The following is a 20,006-nucleotide window of genomic DNA, read 5'->3' as shown; positions in this document are numbered from 1 at the left end:
ACAGAGGGGCTGGAGGAGCTCTTAATAGAAAGTAGTGTGGTCGCTGAATGAGAGAGAAGGGAGAATACCTCCTGCCAGCAAACAGTCTGTGAAGAGAGGCTGAACCTCCCAGCCCAGGAGATGAGGTCCAGGAATGGAGAGGGGTGGATGCAGCTGGTGAAGCTGGGGCCAACTGGGGGAAAAAAGGCAGAGAACTGACTGGGAGAAACTATCTCTGTTTTTGCTCTTCGTCTCCTGCCTTCTCTTTGTGCTGGTCCATGGAATTTTTGCTTTAACAGTGAGTGAGGGGGAGCCCCTGGAGTGTTTTACAGAGCAAAATGATTGATTTGATCAGAAATGTGTTTTGTAAGGCAGATGGGCAGTCATGTAACCACATAGACGATGAATTGTCGAGTCGAGTCTAGAGTCAGGTAGATGGATTTGGAGGCAGTTGCAGTGTCCAGGAGATAAAGAGTTATTATATGATTTCATTTATATGCTGTGTCCAGAAGAGGCAGATTCAGAGAGACAGAAAGTAGACTGATGGTTGCCCGGGGCTGGAGTTGGGTAATGGGAAGTGACAACTAATGGGTACAGGTTTTCCTTTTGGGGTGACGAAAGTATCATTAGATGGTGATGATAATTGTGCAACTTTGTGAATATACTTAAAAACCCATTGAATTGTATGTTTTTAAGTGGTGAATCTGATGGCATGTGAAGCATATCTCGGAGAGAGAGAGAGGAAGAGTTCCTGAAATAAGCAGGGATCGTGAGCATAAAGAAAGAGAGATGGGTTGGAGGGAAACTCAACCCAAGAGTTGGTCAAGAATTGACAGCACTTGGAGAGTGAATATTGGTGATGCCCACAGTGAAATAGGGGCCAGCCCTGCCATTTCCAATTTGTATGATTAAACTGATGGGGAAAGAAATACTGGAAAAAGCAAGTTTGGAGAAACCTACAATGAACAGTGTAAACTGTTTTGAATATGTCATCAAGTCAGACAGTTGTGCATGAAGGCCCAGATTTCAGGAGACTCTGAGACTAGAAAAAGAAGTGAGTTGTGGAGGGGGTGTAGACTGAAGAGGTCACCAGGCTGCTGGTGGGCAACCCTGTGTCCCCACTCTTTGGCTCTCTCTCCTCCAGGCTGGTCTAGAGGTATGGTGCTGGAGGCACTGGTTTTTAAATAAAGCTGAATCTTTCTGTTACTTTTCAGGCAGAGGCAAGGCTGGCAGCAAAACGGGCTGCCCGGGCAGAAGCAAGAGATATCCGCATGAGAGAACTGGAACGGCAGCAAAAAGAGGTAACTGGGGAAAATAACCCTGTTTTGTGTCGTTACTTCAGAAGGCTAGTTTCCTTCTGAAGTAAACCTGGTTCCTTTTGAAATACTGGGAATAGAGTAACCTGATGTATGTGTTTTGATGAGCCATTCTGTGTCAGCAAGTTAGTGCAATATTTGTTTGAAATTAACAGCAGACACCTGTATACCTCTTGTCATAAGTTACTGTTGGGTTATAAAGTCCTTGTAATAGCCAAAGAAGGCTTAGAGGTGACAGAATTATTTACTATAGTCCTAAATGTCCTAGAATTTTGACTATATCGTGATAAATACATAGTTAAGCTCTGTGAAATCATACAGCCATATAGTTTGTAAGCATACTTAATAATGGAGGAAAATCTTCGTATAAGAAAATGGAAAAAAAAAATCCCACAATTGTAGCACTTTTAGGACTCCAGTCTTGTGTTACAAAAACTAGTATCCATATATAGATCAAAAACTACTGGAAAGAAGTGATTACTCTCAGTACTTTGGTTTATCTGTGGTGGAATTGTGATTGATTTTATGTTACACTTTTGTATAGCTAATACATTTCCGTCTTTTTTAATTATCAGTGAGAAAAGCAAAAAAGAAAAAAAATTTTATAACTAGACATATATAGAAGTTGGGCTGCTTTAAAAGAAAATAAATACTCTTTTTTACTCTTTCCTTCTGACATTGACCTGACTTTGAAACTTCCCATAAAAACCATTTCTGATGTTTTAGTTTAAAGGGGGAAAAAAGCTGCAGGGCAATGTTAAACACTTTGTTTTGAGGTTTGTGGTGAATTTTCTGTTAATGAGTTAGAGAGATGTGTATAGAGGCCATATTGTCACAGCTCAAAAACAAAGCCAAAAACAGTTAATATATTGCCTTTTTTTTTTTTTTTTTTTTTTTACCTCATAGCTTCAAATATTGAATGCAGTTCTTGGCTTGAGATGAAATGTTAAAATACAATGCATTGTCTTTTATATTCCTAAAATTGTAGTGAACTATAAGAATAGAGTTATTAAGTTTAAGTTTTATTTGTAGTTCTCTGAGCTGCAGACTGAACATATTTAGCTTAGTATGTTGTGTATTTTGAATGTGTAACTTTGAATTAACAATCATTGCCTTTCAGGACAAATGTATGTGATTAGTTTAAGACTTTCCATAGCAGGCAGTCTGTCGGAAACTTGAGTTTGTGAAACTTTTGCATTTGTAGCACTCTCATCATTCCTTTGACCGGAAATGGGGACAGATTCAGAAGTGGCTGGTAGGCCAGAATTGCCTGCCCTGCATGTTGTGATCAGTTGCTGAAATATGCAATCTCAAAGTAAAACATTGACTAATCATTTGCCAAGTAGGAGTGTTTGTCATGTTTGAACCTAAAGGTCAGCGAGTGTCTCTTCTGCCTGTAGTAGACCAAATGTGTGCTTGGAGTCCGGCCATTTTCGTTGTAGTTAGAGCCTCACGCTCATCTCATAAATGCTCCTGACCAAGAAAGATTGAGTAGATGAATGTGTTTTCTCTCTGTGGATTTGTTCTTCTGTCCCTAAAATTTGCCCACCCCTCTCCGTCCCGCCTTCTCCTCCCCTGCCCCTTTCTTCTTTTCTCTCTTTTTTAAAAAGCTATATCAGGTTCTTCATAGAAAGATGAACCAAATCATTCTTTCATCCCCTCTGAAAATTACTTTTATGTTGTTAGTTCTCTCAGTTTCCTTTCAAGTCTTACGCTGTCATTCCCAAATTTGTTAGCTGCAAGAGCAAATTGCAACCAGTAATGTATGACTTACTGTGAGTCAGTCCTAAATTTGAGCTTTTTTCAGTGTTGATAAGTGCCCTTGCTGCCTCTGGTTGCGGGGGTTCTTAGCTTGGTGTGTGAATAGGCTTGGGGGATGGGGTGAGGACATCCCATGCCAGGTTTTGAGTATGTGTATATTTTCATGTGAAATGGCCACAGGAATTTTTATTATCAGATTCTCAAAAGGAGTCTGTGATCCTTAAGAGGTTAAGAACCACTGTTTAATTGCATAACAAGCAACTTTCATAAGCAAATCCCTTCTAGAATAGCATTTTAAGGTATAACCAGAATTTAAATATTTATGATTGTATTTACCTACAAATTTTAAAACTTCATCATACTTCTCATTGTGATATTTTAAAAAAGAGAGAAAAAACGTGTTTGGTTACTTAAAATTAAGCCACTCCTCATGTATGTGTTTGTTATTTTGGAGTAGAATCTGTCCTTTCTTGTTATTAAAGATAGCTTATTTTATAATTCAAGTGTCTTCTGCATGTAACTGGCTTAATATTACTGATGATGTCTTAAGAATATTTTTGCATGAGTTAAGAGAAATAATTCTTAATTGCAAAAGTGGAAATATTAATTTCCTTTTATAATTATGTATTATAGTTCTCAAATTAAATTGCCTAGGATTTTAATATCTTAGGGCAGATCAAAGCATTAAATAAAAAAAGCCTATGTTAAAAGTCTAATATTTAATTCTTATGTTGAAAGGAGCAGTTTGGGTTAGGGTTTAAAACGCAGGTGTCCAAGTCTTAACTAATAGGTAGGATTTGGACAGGCAGAGAAGGTGGGGTTTTGTTTCAGATAGAATAATTAACATTCCGACCCCTTCTGGCACTTCGTTCAAACTGATTTTTCCTCTAACTTCTTATCCTATCCTTGTCTTTCTGGCTGCTTTCTGTCTATGAACTTATCATAGAAGTTGGCATGTGAGCATCACAGTGTAAAATATAAATTACTAATAAATTTATAATTAATGCATAGACAAACAATTGGGTTATCGATGACTAGAAGGAAGAATCTTCCTATACTAAAAATTTCTCCTAATTTAGCACTTTTTTCGCCCGTGAGTGGGCTGTTGGATGTGAATAGGGAACACCGGAGCATGAGGTTCAGGAATGAAGCTAATGTTGAGTACATGTCTGTGTGCCAGCATTGTGCTCATGGAGAAGGCAATGGCACCCAACTCCAGTACTCTTGCCTGGAGAATCCCATGGATGGAGGAGCCTGGAGGGCTACAGTCCATGGGGTCGCTGAGAGTCAGACACGACTGAGCGACTTCACTTTCACGCATTGGAGAAGGAAATGGCAACCCACTCCAGTGTTCTTGCCTGGAGAATCCCAGGGACGGGGGAGCCTGGTGGCTGCCGTCTATGGGGTCACACAGAGTCGGACATGACTAAAGTGACTTAGCATAGCATAGCATTGTGCTCATACCTTTTACATACGTGTTCAGTCCCCATTGTAAGACAGGTCCACTCTCTCCATTTTATAGGTAGGTGAGAAAGGGTTGGCAAAGTGAACAGCTTTAGTTGTTGGCAGAGCCGGAATTCAAAGGGATGCAAGGGTGCCCCATGTGCTGATGGTGGAGTGGGAGGTGGACGGACCAAGAAGAAAAGGGCCTGTGTCTTTCTGGGCCCCCAGGTAGTCTTAGGTTAGCCAGTACTGCTGCCTGTAAGCCGGGTGTCTGAAGCAGTGACGTGTTGGGAATCTGAAAGAGCAAATGCAGTTTGTGAGGTTTCCTAATTTAAAACTGAGGGGGCCATACGACCCAGGAATCCCACTGCTGGGCATACACACCGAGGAAACCAGAATTGAAAGAGACATGTGTACCCCAATGTTCATCGCAGCACTGTTTACAATAGCCAGGACATGGAAGCAACCTAGATGTCCATCAGCAGAATGGATAAGAAAGCTGTGGTACATATACACAATGGAGTATTATTACTCGGCTATTAAAAAGAACACATTTGAATCCGTTCTAATGAGGTAGATGAAACTGGAGCCTATTATACAGAGTGAAGTCAGTCAGAAAAACACCAATACAGTATATTAACACATATATATGGAATTTAGAAAGATGGTAACAATGACCCTATATGCGAGACAGCAAAAGAGACACAGATAATAAAGAACAAACTTTTTGAACTCTGGGTGAAGGCGAGGGTGGGATGATTTGAGAGAATAGCATAGAAACATGTATATTACCATATGTGAAATAGATTGCCAGTCCAAGTTTGATGCATGAAACTGGGCACTCAAAGCTGGTGCAGTGGGGCAACCCTGAGGGATGGGGTGGGGAGGGAGGTGGGAAGGGGGTTCAGGATGGGGGACACATGTACACCCATGGCTGATTCATGTCAATGTATGACAAAAACCACCAGAATATTGTAAAGTAATTAGCCTCCAATTAAAATAAGTGAATTAATTAAAAAAAAACAAAAACTGAGGGGGATAGCTCCCCCCTTGAATCCAATATTTATTGTCAGAGATGTCCAGGTATATGCAGAGGGCTGTCAGCTTTAAAAAAAAAAAAAAAACTTAGAGAACTTTTAAAAACAGGGTATATTTCATTTCCATTTATCTAACTTAAATGTATCAAACATAATTTTCCAGGAAGCCTTAAAAGATAGAAAACTCTCTTTGAAGGCATTGTCCTGTTCATTCATCCTTTATATTTATAAGGCTTCTCAAGACAGTGAAAATATTTTGTCTTCTGAACTGTGGAAGGAGAGGGATAGTCTGCCTTGTAATTGGTACCTAAAAACGTTGCTGAAATCTTTTTCTATTGACTTTCTGGTGATTAATTTTTAAAAAAGCCTTTTGGCAGTTTTAATAGTCCTTTAGAAATACCTGGGAAATGAAGCTTTTTTTGTATTCCAGAGTAGAAAACTAGGATACCTTGCCCCTTTCTTCATGTTCTTTGTATGTAGTTAAATCTGGATTTGGCCAGTATAGGATAGTATCTTGATTGGTTCAGTGGTATTGTGAGTCAGAAGGTCTGAATGCTGGTCCAGCTTTCTAGCTTTGTTGACCCCTAACCTTTTTGTGATGCAGCTTTTTGTTTATTGTACTATAAAATGAAAGGATCAGACTAGATGATCTCTAAGGATCCTCTAACTCTTAAAAATAATTCTAGATTTGGTGCTAGGGTCTTTGGTTTATACAGGGTTTCCTTCTGTATCTCCCTGTCTGCCACTGTGCGGTAGCATTCCAGGTAAAGGCAGTAGTTAAAGACCACGTGGAATGCCCGCCTTTCTGTGGAAGAGTAGTGTTCCACGGCAGACTCTTAGTGAAGTATGTGCTTGGAGTCTTTTTGGTGTAATAAAAATTTGCTCTGAGCTTGCCTCACTGTACATATGGTAGCCACTAGCCTTATGTGGGTAATTAGGTTTCGACTTGAATTGATAAAAATTAAACTTTGGTTCTTCAGTTGCACTTCTGACAGTTTAAATGCTTAGTGGCCACCTGTGGCTGGTGGCTGCCATACCAGATAGCACAAACACAGAGCATCTCCACTGTCGATGAAAGGCCTGCTGAACAGTGCTGGCTTCAGGTGTAGGTTATGACTGTGGAATAAACTGTATCCTGTCACTTTAAATTAGCCAGCCTCTATGGGCTTATATTTTATTCTGTAGTTTTCTGAACTCATTAGGTCATTTTTTCCAAATGGTGCTAAAAAGAAAGCTGTGTAAATCTAGAGATATTCCGATACTTACTGTGGTGTTATTTAGAGTTATTTTTATAATAGGCATAATTAAGGATAAATATGAATTCATCTGTCTTTGCTGCATGTTTAATGGGATGTGCTCTTTAGAGGCAGGTTTTTAAAAGTGCGCCTGTGTGGTAGGTGGAATGAAAAGAAAGGATAGAATAAAGAGAAAACTGAACGTTAAACCTTGTATTGATATGTCACCCTGGTACCCCAAATAACACTAGGAGGGGGCACATAGAATTAACCTCAACTAACAAAGCTAACTAGCCTAGAACTTGTTACCATAAGTAAGCTGTACCTACCCTGCTGGGCTAACACTCATGCCCCCCAAAGTTTTGTGATACGTCACCTGATAGTCAAAAGAGAGGAAAGAAACTTGCTTGGCTTCTTACAGCTCACATGTGTCTATTACATAACAAAACTGTGAATCAGTGATGATTTCCTAAAGATCAGAGCACCATGTTGAACATTGAATTATTGAATCATCCTGGTACATATAAACAGACTTCTGAGCAGATTTGATCAAATGCATCAATGTACACGACATATGACAAGCAGGCGTTTTTTGGAATTGTATTCAAAGATCATGACCAAAACAAAGCATTAAATTGTGGTGTTTCAGTTGAATTACTGTTGCTGGATTCACAATGAATGATCAGGCGTAGCCACATCCAATTATTCCATCTGCATGATGCTTGTGCTGTATTGTCATGGGGTGTTGAAGTTTTGGTGTGTTTTGGGAAAAGCAGTGTTGATTACCTGTGAACCCAGTTGGCCAGTTGTGTGTAGATTCTTAGTCAGTGCAAATTGACACTCCAAACTTTGAAATTCTGAAAGATCAGAAGTTTCTTACAGTTGATTAGGTTCTAGGGACTAGTCATTTAATTTCACATGACTCAGTACTTAATGCCACAGTGCTAATAGATGAATATGGAAAAAATTAGAATTACATTTATTTAGTCAATTGGGTTTTTTTGTGTGTTTTGTTTTTACAGTCTTCATAAGGCATAACTTTTGAAGCAACTTTATCAACTCTAAAGTATTTAGTTTCTCATAATTATAAGTAGTTTTTCATATTAACAATACACAGTCAGGGGCTGTTTCATTTAGTTGTTCTTTGCTTTCCCAGTTATAGTGGTAAAAGAAAAAAATTTTTGGCAATGAGCGCAAAATTACAACCCAAACCTTTTTAAAAGAATACATTTTCACTGTAAACTACATCTGTAATAAACATTTCTTCCTGCTTTGCATAAACTAACATCATAAAAAATAGATCAAAATCTGCTTTTAATGCTGACCTCAATTTCTGTTGGTTAAGTATACTTACTAATTTTTATCTTGGTATATTGAGCTCTCTTGGTCATATATCGAGTACATTCTACAAATGGCCAGACATACATACACTTGTTCAAATGAAAACATTGCTGAGATGATTTCTACTTCCCTTCCAACTGAGGGAGGGATGTGACTGCCCAAACTCAGCTTTGAGGAAACTCCCCTCTGTGCTCAGTTCTGATAGGCAGCCCTCTGCTCAGTGATTAACTGTCCACGTACTTTCTCCCTTCCCAGGAAGAGTCGGAAAGAGCCAGGTCTTCCCACAGATCCAGTCATCGTCGTCCTTCTCTGGTTTGTAATAACCTACAAACTTGCCTCTGATACTTTTCCTCATCAGCTTGCTGCAGCCACTCACACACCTTTACTGTGTTTGTTTTTATCTTATCAGGGAGTTGAGGATGCATTGTCCATTCGAAGTCTTGGCAGTCACAGGGTTGGTATTTTAAGTTGTTTACACCCTAATAGCAAAGCTATCCCTTTGTCTTTTCTAAAAAAAGAAAATATTGGTAAAGTTCTTTTCATTGGAAAGTGGTATTTTCTCTCAAATTATTGCTATAAGTAAATCAATTCTAAAATCGTAAATATTTTCATCTATTAACATGTATATTTACTTTTTTTCTGTAAAAGGACTTTTGATTTTGTAAAATCATTACAAAATAATAAGATTGATTTTATAAAATAACACCTGCATGGTTCTAACTTTCAGATTTTTCCTACTTTCAGATTTTTTTAAATGATAATTTTTTTAATGAAATTTATTATTTGGTGGCATGGGTGACTAATAGTTTTATTCAGTGGTAAATTGAACTGATTTTTAAAACGCCTGTCTTACCATATTTATAGAAATGATCATGCTTCAATATTTTGATTAATATTTTGTAGTTTGTCTCAAGTTTTTAGTTATTATATCATCGTAAATCAAAATAAATGAGAAATTGTTCATTAAAGGCTTGCATATTGTGCCAAAAAAGCTGATCTCTGTTCTTAATGAGTTGTGCTTAAAGCACATTGCCTTAGAGCAATGCTTTTAATTTGTACATTATTAATAGAGTATATGTGCTTATATCTAGATTTTTTTTCATCAGTAAAATTCTGTTCTTGTTAAGATCTATATTTGTTAATATCCCCAGGTCTAGTTTTCTTCCTATCTTGTATAATGTTCCTATCTTGTATTTTTTCCTATCTTGAAAATACACTGTATTAAACTGAGTGTGTTCTGGTATACTAGTTATTGACATGTTTGCATTCTTAAATAGTCTTTTACTCTGGTTATATTTCTTTTTTTTTTATTCACTTACGTTCTTAAGACCATGTTTTATTTAGATAATTTTCCTTTTGTTACAATCTGTTGCGTATTGGCTGAGTGCAGCTTTTACCATAAATTTTGCACATGCATATGCGCTAAATTGAATGGCAGGCGAGATGATGTTTTCCGAATGTACAGTTGTTGCCAGGAGTGGTTATATTTCTTATTGTGAATATAATCTACTGTCTTTTTGGAATAAATTAGTAAGCTAGTACTTGAATCATAAACATTTTGGTTGATTATAAAAATTTAGATTTATAAGAATATTAAAAAGCCTTTATAGAAATCTAACTAGTGGTTTAAGAATGATTTTAAAGGAAAAGAGCTTTAAGATAATAAATTTGTCTTGCTTCTCCTTAGAGAAATTTTGGTGCCTTTTTTTTTTTTTTTTTCCTCACAGGGAGTTAACAAAAGCTTAAAAGTTGAGCTTGGAGGGCTTTGAAAATAATCCCATCTCACCTTTTTTTTTTTTAATATATGACTTATTGTAATGTTCATAGTGTGAAGTTCACAGTCTTCAAGCTGGTTATTTGTAAATTTGCATGGGAAACTTACATATTAGTTTAACCTAATGGTAAAGCCATCCAAGTTCAACCTAATTTGTTTTTAAAACAAATCTGTAAACAAACAAAAAATAAATCTGCAATTAAATAAGGAATTGTTTACTCAGTGTCTATAAAGTGAGATTGATTTTCATTTCATGGAAATTACATCGTTAAATTTAAGATATAACTAGAACTCACATAGTATTTTATTTCATTATGGTAGTTATGAAAATTTGCTATTATGTAGCAAAAAGTAAAACTCCTAATATTTTTAAAAAGCAGTCTGTGAACTTCAAGATTAGTAAAATTTTTACCTTGTAGAGACTTCAGTACTACTGTTAGTGTGCATTTACAATATTTAAATTTTTAGACTTTCTTAGAAATGTCTGATTTGAAATGAAAGCTTACTAATAACACAGTATAAAAGAAATATAGTTGAGATAAGTTTTTTTCTTTTTTCTAACTTGATAATATTGGGAGTTTTAAATTTTCATCAGATTATTGCCTTTTAGAATAACTTTACCATCTATATTATACCGAAAATGTAGACAACTTGTGTTCTCTGTAAAAATACATGTGATGGCTTAAAACCCTGACCTAAATTTTATTCGGGTTTGCTATATTATTTGGGGTTTTGGTATTTCTTTTCTGGTTATTTTTTTAAACATATGAGCTGTATATTAAAAAGTCTAAGACTTTTGGACCTTGTATTTGATACATGAACATTAGCAGTACTTGGATATGAGGAAGATGTGTTTATGGTTTCATGCCACATTCTTTGGACTTTGATCTCTCCTTTTGTCCAGTTAACTGCTTTCTTTGAAAAGTGTCCTGCCTGAAGCTATGTGGGGCTAGAGATGGTATCAATGCTATAGACTTTCTGTATAAAAATAAGGCAGAGATAGTTCAAGATGGTTGAAGATGGTAGGTTTGGGGAAGGAAGATTAAATCAAAGCCCTGAGTTTAGAATTGAAACAGTGCTTCTTTAAAAAGCAATCTACCTTAAAAAAAAAAAAAATCTGACTGACTGCTTGGTCACTGCTTTTATGTATTGAAATACAAGAAGACTATAAGGAAGAGATCCGAAATTAGAAAATGAGGTAATCTTGAATCAGAGTGGTAGGGATGCATCACAGTTTTCACTGGTGGAGAGCTTTACTGTTGTTTTTTATTAGTTCCTATTTATATATCAGTGGCTTTAGTACAATTTTAATGAATTTAATTTTAATATGCTTGGAATTTATTATTCTGTCATTTACTCCTACACTGTTTAATTCCGTGGAAGAGCCCATCGAAGGACGTTACGGGGACACATTGGAGCAGAGCCCGCACACCCAGCAGTGACGACCTCGTGGCGTGTAGCCCAGAGAAATGTGCAGCGTTAGTACTGTGCACTCACTGTTGACTCACGGCGCCCGGGGGCTTGAGCAATAGGTCCATTCCCACAGAAACAAACACTTGCCGAACTTTTGTTTCTGTAGCCTGCTTTTTAATACTTTTTATAATAGGAAGTTTGGAAATATTTTCAGTTCTCTCTTCTTTGATGAATCGTTTGCTTTTAAACAACATAAATGCCAACTGTCACATACTGGAGGATTCTTTTTGTTCACCAGGTGTACAACCAGTAGTAGCAATTGGGATGTCCAAGTTGTGGATTTTCCTACCAGATTCACCAGTTTTTAAAACTGAGGGAATTCCCTAGTGGTCCAGTGGTTAGAACTCCACTCTTCCAATGCTGGGGCCCAGATTGCATCCCTGGTCAAGGAACTAAGATCCTGCAAGCTTCACAGCACAGCTGAATAAATAGATAAATAAAATAAAACTATCTGAGCTCTGCATTATATTTTAGAAAAAGAAAATCAAAGTAGATCATTTTCAGTTCAACTTGTTAAATCTTATGCTTTTGCAGAAGACCAGGTGTTACAGAGAGGATGAGAACTAAGACTGATTCCTTCAATGAACTTACCTGTTTGGGAGGATGGAATAGCTTATATGCAAGAGTGTGTGATTTGAGTAATACGTGTTTTGGTCATGGGTTGTTTTTTTTTTTAAAAAAAACAAAAGTATTTTGTTAACTGAAAGAAGTCACAGGTAAAACTTTCATAGAGAAGGAACTTTATTTTCAGTGAAATGTCATTCACCACAGTGACTTTACCACGCACATCATTTACCACCAAATGCACACCATTAGGCATTTTAGAAAATTTTGGATAAACAAGATTTTTTTTTACACATGTAGTAACACTTTATATTCTGTTTTCATAATATAAGAAAAGTATGCAAATGCAGATATTTTGCTTCAGTACCTCTTAGTATTTATTGCAATATCATTTTCTCTGAATTTAATTTTGCCAGTGGTAAAATTATACCACTTAGCCTTATACTTATGAAATACATTTGGGGGAGTTTCTGCATTATTTTTTGTGAATGATCATCTCATTAAGTATGAATCGAAACCTTTGTTCTGTCTGAACTATTATTTTAATGCTTTATTAGAACTACACTTTTAAATTTTACCTTTTGGTGTATTTTAGGCTTTTTAAAATTGCAGCCTCTATGACAGGAATACATTTTACACTGTAATCCAGTATTCATATGCAGAGATGTGCCTGTTTTTGTATGTATATAAGTATATAAAAAATACAGAAACAAATTCAAAAAAATAATATTTACTGTATGTGATCCACTCTAGTATTTTGTATTTTTTTAATGTTGGTTGAACCCATAAATTGATTTTATGAACTACTAATAAGTTGCAGTCCACATTTAGAAAAACATTACTTTAGATCAGGTTTCTGAATAGTGTTCCCTAAGATCCTAAATGGGTATAAGAGTTGCAAAAGAAAGATATTTTTACCAAACTACCTGAGGAACTTGTTCATTGCTTTTGTTTTATACATTGCTCTTCTGGGCAAGATTGCTTAAAAAATCTGACTAGAATGCTTAAAAAAATTAGGAAAACACAAATCTGAGTAGTTACTATTTAATTTGGTTTCTTGGATTTGACATGTGGTGCTAAACGTATTATTTTCTTAAAGACCCGACAGGAAATATGGTTTTCTGGTCTCGTCATAAATTTTATATCTATTTTCTTTGATTTATATTTCATGCCACTTTTATATGTATACTATCCATTCCACACTTTGCTCTGACCAGGTTTCTAGCTTTGTTCGCTATTTTTCATAGCGAAAGCTCTTGAGAAGGGGTGCTTTCCAGGTGTGTGCACAAGCAGATCCGAGGGAGCTCTCCCCATTTTAGTGCTGCAGTTGTTTGTCTTTTAGTTTTGTTTTTTGGTAAGTTTCATCATAGCTGTGTGTTCCTGCTTCATTGCTTCTCCATGACTTGCTTTTGCCACGTTTCACATGATGGACAACGATGCTCACAGACCGTTAGGATGCTTAATCCCTGTGTTTAAAGGCTTCCTTGGGTGTGTTGTGCTGCACTGTGCTGGGGTGAATCGTCTGAACATTACTGATTATACATTCTGGATCTGAATGAGAACAGGAAGTTTTTCCTGTACATGTAGTTTAACAATAACCTATACTAGGAAAGAGTGAGGGGGGGAGAGTATTCTTTAATTCAGGTGTCACAGCTATTATGTTGAATAATTTGGGGATTTTAAAGTGGTGCTGGATTTTTCATAATTTTATGAATGTTGCTTCCCCCCGCCTTTATATTTCTGATTTTGGAAATACAACCAACTTCCACCTTTTCCTGAAATCCAGTATGATGCTCTTAAGGATAGATCATCAAGACTTTCATCATTAGTATGTATTGCATGACTTTGTGTTAAATATAGTTTCACTTTATAAACAATTGGTGATGCTAATCCTAGATTATGTCTAACTTTGTCACAGGTCTGTTGTGATGTTTGGGGGAAATATATGACTAACGGCAAATTCTAGTGTGTAGTTGTGGCATGGTTTAGCACTTGAATAGCTTTGCCTTTTAAGATCTCAGGATCATATAAAAATTTTTTGCTTTCCCATTCAGGACTCATCTTAAAATGATGAGTCACCCAGCTGACACATACTCAGTGCCCTGGAAGACCTGTTTCCAGCGGTGTTGTGAGATGTACTGAACTACAGCAGCATGTTTTACAGCTATACCTGCTATGTCTTATGTTCCGTGTCACAAGCCAGCAGGTGTGAGAGGATTCAGGTGACAACTGAAACGTCAGTTCCTCCACTCCTTTTTGCTTGATTTGGTTTATTTTTGATGGCATGTCATTTTGGCCAAGGAAGTTTACCTGTAGTGTGTTTTTCTTGGGTTAATGTATCCACACGTTGCCACAGCTCTTATGTTCAGAGTAGTAATGTCTAAAAGAAAGATATGGACTTTAAAAAAAGGAGAATGAATTTGTAATCACTGATTCAGGATCTAGCTGTGCATGTTTCAGGTGATGTGTGTCGAGCAGGCTGTTGACGGCTAGGCCCCTTCTAGCTGCATCTCCTCCTTTCAGACCAAAGGTGCATATCCACATTGCACTTCTTCTCTGCCAGTTGTCCTGTTTAGTAGTATTGCTGTCTTCTATCCCCTCACATGCACTTGGCTCTGACTCCTAGAAGTTACATCCAAGGATGTCAGGTTATTATCTAATGATGCTGCTCTAATGAGACAGACCACGCTGTGTAGGTTGCTCTCCGCTGAGCAGCACCTGCTGCGGGACCCGTAACTCGGGTTAAGAGGACTGTCTCAGGCAGTGCCGTGTTACGTTTTCCGTTCTCATCGTGCTTTGATGGATACACAGGATTGCTCTTTGGCCTTTAGGTAAGGAGGACTGCAAAAGGAAGTGGCCTCTCTTGTCACTCATACCTTTTTAAAGAAGCGGAGACTCAAATGAGGTGTGGCATGAAGGCCCCCACTTAGAGCCTGCTGGTTCTGAGTCCTAATTCAGTCTTCAGCTGGCTCAGCACCGAGCTGGATGGCACAGCAGGGATGAGGGGGATGCTGGTATGCGGGCAGGCTGTGTGTCTGAGCCCGTTTCCCACTAACAGGTGCGTGCATGTAGACTACTCGATGTCTCATGTGGGCCTTTTTCTATGTATGATTTTAAGATGCACTTTATTAAATTATCTTAAAACTGCACTATGTGATCTTTAAAGTTAACATCAATATTTACTTCCAGAATCATTCTTACAGTCACTCTTACGGAATGAAGAAGAGATCTTCTGGTTCTCATAAAGACCCACTGGTTAGTTCTGTTGTGTCTCATATCACAGTATTTTGTGTGGTTGTAAAATTCACTGATCCTTTCAGGGAAATTAAGAATTATGACTGCATTAGTGTGCTCTTCAGGCATTATTGAAACCTGATAATATACTGAAACATGACTTACCAGAACCTTATTTAAAAATAATTTTGTTTTCATTTACAAGATTTAATATCAAGTTAACATATGATGGGCTTCCCTGGTAGCTCAGCTGGTAAAGAATCCACCTGCAATGCAGCAGACTCTGGTTCGATCCCTCGATCGGGAAGATCCCCTGGAGAAAGGATAGGATACCCACACCAGTATTCTTGCCTGGAGAATTCCATGCACAGAGGAGCCTGGCAGGCCCCAGTCCATGGGGTCGCAAAGAGTCGGAAATGACTAAGCGACTTGCACTTCACTAACGTATGCTAACCCTGGTGGCTAGAGTTAGGAAAGTGTCACACTAAGTTCATTAATACTGTATTTTCATCTATGAATTGCCCTTTGGAGGACTGTACCTTAATAGGTTTAGTGAGATTCTTATAACTTATTTTGGATATTTGAATTGATTTAGTTGTGATATTGGGCTTCCCTGGTGGCTCAGACGGAATCTGCCTGCAATGCGGGAGACCTAGATTCGATCCCTGGGTTGGGAAGATCCCCTAGAGGAGGGGATGGCAACCCATTCCAGTATTCTTGTCTGGAGAATCCCTGTGAACAGAGGAGCCTGGTGTGTTACAGTCCATGGGGTTGCAAAGAATCGAACACAACTGAACAACTAAGCACAGTTGTGGTATTATAGGCAGTACGAAACTCACATGTAGCTGTCATTCTGAATGATTGTTTTATACATTTGAGATTTGGGGAACTTGAAATTAATTTTCTGGTAGAAACAACAAAGTTTATGATGGCAGAATTCCCATGCTGTCTTGCAGAAAATTCTTCAACCTATAGTGTAATTAAACTGTAGGACTAATAGTGTTCTCCATTCCAGCCAACCTGCTAAATGGCGTTGCTGTGGGGAAAAAAAAATGTCTACAGTGCCCATTTGGGGTGCTGGGAACACCTCTTCCCTGTCAAGTTGCAACAGCACTGGCAGAGGAAGTGCAGCCCAAGCTCCTTGCTAACTCAGGGCTCCCTTGGGTAGGGCTCTGGCCATTGGTGAGGTGGAGAGCGGGGTGGGAGCCTTTGGCTGGTAGAAATGAGGAAGGAGGCGAGGATGAAATGGGAGGACATTAGTGAGACCTGGCAGGTGGAGTATTGGGAGCTCTGGGGAGAAGTGAGTCATGGAGCCTCTCAGAGGGTGTGGTGCAGGTGGGTCGGCAGGGCAGGGTTGCGATGGGAGGAGGGCTGTCCCCTATTGCAGTGTCAACAGTGGAGGAGCCGTCTTTCAGTCAGAGATTGCCTGGGCTTCCTTAACCTTGAGCAAAAAAGATGGCTGAAATTGTTTAGATGATTTCTTTCCCCCCTCAAGCAATCACAGTAATGTAATTGCTTCCCTTAGTATATTGAAGATGAACCTGCCGTAGACCAAACCATGTTTACTGCTCACACTCTTTCTTTGGTAATTTAATTTGATCAGTTTATTTGAACAAATAATGGAAATAGGAGGAGTTTTGAAAAAAAAATAGCTTTAATGATTTCTGTGATGTTTCCAAATAGATTATAAAAGTAGTAATTATCCATTCATCCTGGGTTTTTCAAGGACATTCCTAAGTGTGACATGAGAATAATTCACTTCCTATTTCCTTTCTATTTTATCTGAGGGTTTATATTCTTTTTAAAGTAAAAAAAATAAAAAATAAAATAGCAATGATTTGGTTTGAAAAGTTAACCTTTAATATTAGTCTTCTTTGAGAGACTTGAAATCGCTGTTATTTTGACTTTGACTTAATATAATTCAAATCTTTAAAATCATTGTTTTGGAGAAGGGGTTTGGCAATATCCAATTTTGTCATTGTTGTTAGGTTAACAGCATTTAACCTAAGAAAAATGTGTTTGATTTTGCTTTTTGCAGAGTGGCCTCTACTTTGACCAAAGAAACTATAGCAGTCTTAGACATAGCAAACCCACCTCTGCCTACTATTCTCGGGTTTGTCACAAGATTTTTTGGCTTTATTTGTTTTATCCAACTTTAACACATTTCTAATCCCCTGTTTTGCATTTTGACTAGTTAGGACTAATCTGTGAATGGCTGTGTTTGTACAGGTTTGTGATAACTGAATTCACATTGTCTGTGTGAGTGTATCTTTAAATGATGGTAACTGTTGAATCACCACATTTATTAATGAGTACCATTTTTTCCAATTTTTTAAGTGAAAAATATTTACATTTACAAAAAAGTTCAAAGAATTGTATAGTAACCACCCGCATACCTATACTCAGATTCGACAATGAACATTTTTACTATATTTCCTTTATCGTGTAATTATCTGTCTGACTGTCCCACTGTGTTTCCATCAGTCCATCTTTTTGGGAAGGGCACATTTCAAAATAAGTTGTAGGCATCAATACATATCACGGTGTATGTCCTTTTACTAAAAGTGTACATGTGGAGATATGAACTATAAGTGTGATGAGAGGGAATGCCCTGGTGGTCCAGTGGTTAGGGCTCAGCGCTTCCACTGCCAGGGCCTGAGTTCAGTCCTGGTTGGGGAACTAAGATCCCACAAGCTGAGCACCACGACCAAGAAAATATGTGATGAGAAGAATGTAATTATGTAATGTGAGAATCTCTTGTTCTTTCAAGGCATTTGGCACACCGTACGTTTAGAACATATTAAATATATGGCACGCAGTATATTTAAAATAATTTAGTTGTCAAAACCTGCATACATGATTTAGTCTTATTTTCCATGTCTGATTGGGCTTAGTGAAAAAGAACTGAAAATGTATTGAGATGACATCAGGAAAAAAGATTTAATTCCTTTTTAAATAATGCTGTGCCTTGTTTAATGCATGGATTCACTGTGACCAGTATAATTTATCTAATTAAACTAAAGTACTTTGCCCATGGCTTGTTCTGAAATATAGGTTTTCTAATCCACTTGGAAAAGAGTGTTTATAGCAATAACTCAGAGCTCATTACCTGGCTCCCCAGTAATCAGGATAAGCCCATTCGATGTCAAGGAGCTGCTGGTAACTGCTGCGATGTGGCCACGGTTTGCACACTCCCTGTGCCATGGCCCTTGTTCCCAGAACATTTCCTTAGGTGGCCCTCTCATCTCCTAACGTTAATGTTCAAAGACCAATGGGACTTAAAACACATTTATAGAAAACTGTTCCAAGTGTTTTGCTTTCTGATCCCTTAAAATTGATAGTTAAAGAGACTTCTAACGGTTAAGTTTTTCTCACTGTGTGTGTACTTAGCTGCCTTAAACACTTATGAATTACTGGTGAATTATGGAATATAGAATAAACATAAGCTTTCATGATTGTGAGACCAGTTCTCCCTTTCTTTTCTTGCTTGTGTTTTTTGTGTGTGTGTGTGTTTGTGTGTGTTTTGTTTTTGTTTCTTAGCAGTCTTCCTCCCTGTACAGCGACCCTCTGGCGACATCCAAGAGCTACAGGGTTAGTACTTCCTGAGGAGTGTGGGGCCTTCAGAGCTGCCGGTTCCTTTCCTTTGGGTTAAATCATGCACTTTCTCCATAGGCCTCCTCCACTGTAAATTCTGGTCTGCTGAGAAGTGCCAGTCTGGTTTGTATTTTCCACTTCCAATGTGTGTACTCTTGGCGAAGCCATTGTCATGGTGCTGACTCTAGCTTGACATCTTTCCTCCAAAATAGCCAAGGACACGTGGCTTTAGTGCTGTGTGTACTGCAAAATGTGCTGCCTGTGCTTATAGTACAGAACTTTCGGGGAGTAAAAATGAGTGTATTCTCCTCACAGTGGTAGATACTGCTGGCTGTTGGTGGGCCCTTGCCTAGAATTGGCTTCCTATAGAGGAGGTGGATTTGCATGGGTTCCACTCCACTTGCATACTTGTGTGAGATGGCTGCCTAGGCATGGGATGTCGTATTTTTGGAGGGGAACAGCTGTGGCCTTGGCCACATCAATACTCGGCTCTAATGAAGCCAGCTGACTCGAAAGCCAAAACAATCGCTCTGTGTAATGTGCAATTGTGAGTTGGTTGCTTTCAGGCTGTTTGTTTTGTTGTGGCCTCTTCTAGTGACCGGGAACCTGAGGCTTTGTGCTTAGTTTTATCATGACAGTGGGCAAAGCTTTCTGTACCTCACTTTCTTACCTGTTTTCTTCCCTCTTTTGAGAGAATAAATTGGTAAATGTTCTCCTAATTTCATAACATGATGAAAGGCAATGCTGTAACCAGTGGTGCTGTTTGAAATGAAGTGTGAGCCTGAAGCTTTACTGAGGCTGACGCAGGAATTTATGCAGACATAAATGAGTCTTATCACCTCGGGAGGCTGTGCACTTCAACACTGTTCTTCAGCTTTTTTGGAACTGAGTACTTTGAAGAAGTTATATGACTTTGAAAATAACTTTGACGCTGAATGGCTAAATGGCATTTCCTTTGTTCTTCAGGTGTCATTGTATAATGGTGGATTATATAACCCTTACGGTTCTCGAACTGTAAGTCCAAGCAGGGGGAGGTGGTGAGGAGGGCGAGGTGTAGGTGGGCACAGTTTACTTACAAAGAAAAAGCCAGTTAATCAGACCTGTAATAACTCTCCAAGCTGTGACCCATCAGCTTGTCAACTGTGACTCTCCCCCAAGCTGTGAGGAAGCGCTTGCTGCAAAATGAGGCTTCAAGTGTGAAGACAGTACAAGCAGAGAAACCTCTTTTCTGGCTCATTAGTTCCTCAGGGAGAGG

The 20,006-nt window shown here is 38.2% G+C and overlaps 1 protein-coding gene across 26 annotated transcripts in view; it reads left to right on the top strand.

Moving 5' to 3' along the window:
- The window catches only part of LRRFIP2 (LRR binding FLII interacting protein 2), a 109,920-nt gene that overhangs the window by 43,950 nt on the left and 45,964 nt on the right, over positions 1-20,006 (top strand). For 6 of the 26 annotated variants that reach the window (XM_027522939.1, XM_027522945.1, XM_027522938.1 and 3 more), the window contains exons 3-12: positions 1,194-1,280; positions 2,500-2,550; positions 8,368-8,424; positions 8,522-8,566; positions 13,710-13,751; positions 15,113-15,178; positions 17,196-17,270; positions 18,698-18,748; positions 18,830-18,874; positions 19,718-19,765. In XM_027522939.1, coding sequence (XP_027378740.1) covers positions 1,194-1,280; positions 2,500-2,550; positions 8,368-8,424; positions 8,522-8,566; positions 13,710-13,751; positions 15,113-15,178; positions 17,196-17,270; positions 18,698-18,748; positions 18,830-18,874; positions 19,718-19,765 — 567 coding nt within the window. The remainder of the gene's footprint in view (positions 1-1,193; positions 1,281-2,499; positions 2,551-8,367; positions 8,425-8,521; positions 8,567-13,709; positions 13,752-15,112; positions 15,179-17,195; positions 17,271-18,697; positions 18,749-18,829; positions 18,875-19,717; positions 19,766-20,006) is intronic. The other 20 variants (XM_027522957.1, XM_027522955.1, XM_027522953.1 and 17 more) reach the window with 12 other exon arrangements.

Source organism: Bos indicus x Bos taurus, chromosome 22 (assembly GCF_003369695.1).
Source record: "Bos indicus x Bos taurus breed Angus x Brahman F1 hybrid chromosome 22, Bos_hybrid_MaternalHap_v2.0, whole genome shotgun sequence".
Taxonomy (NCBI): Eukaryota; Metazoa; Chordata; class Mammalia; order Artiodactyla; family Bovidae; genus Bos; species Bos indicus x Bos taurus.
Note: the sequence above shows the minus strand (reverse complement) of the source record. Positions and strands in the feature narration are given on the sequence as shown.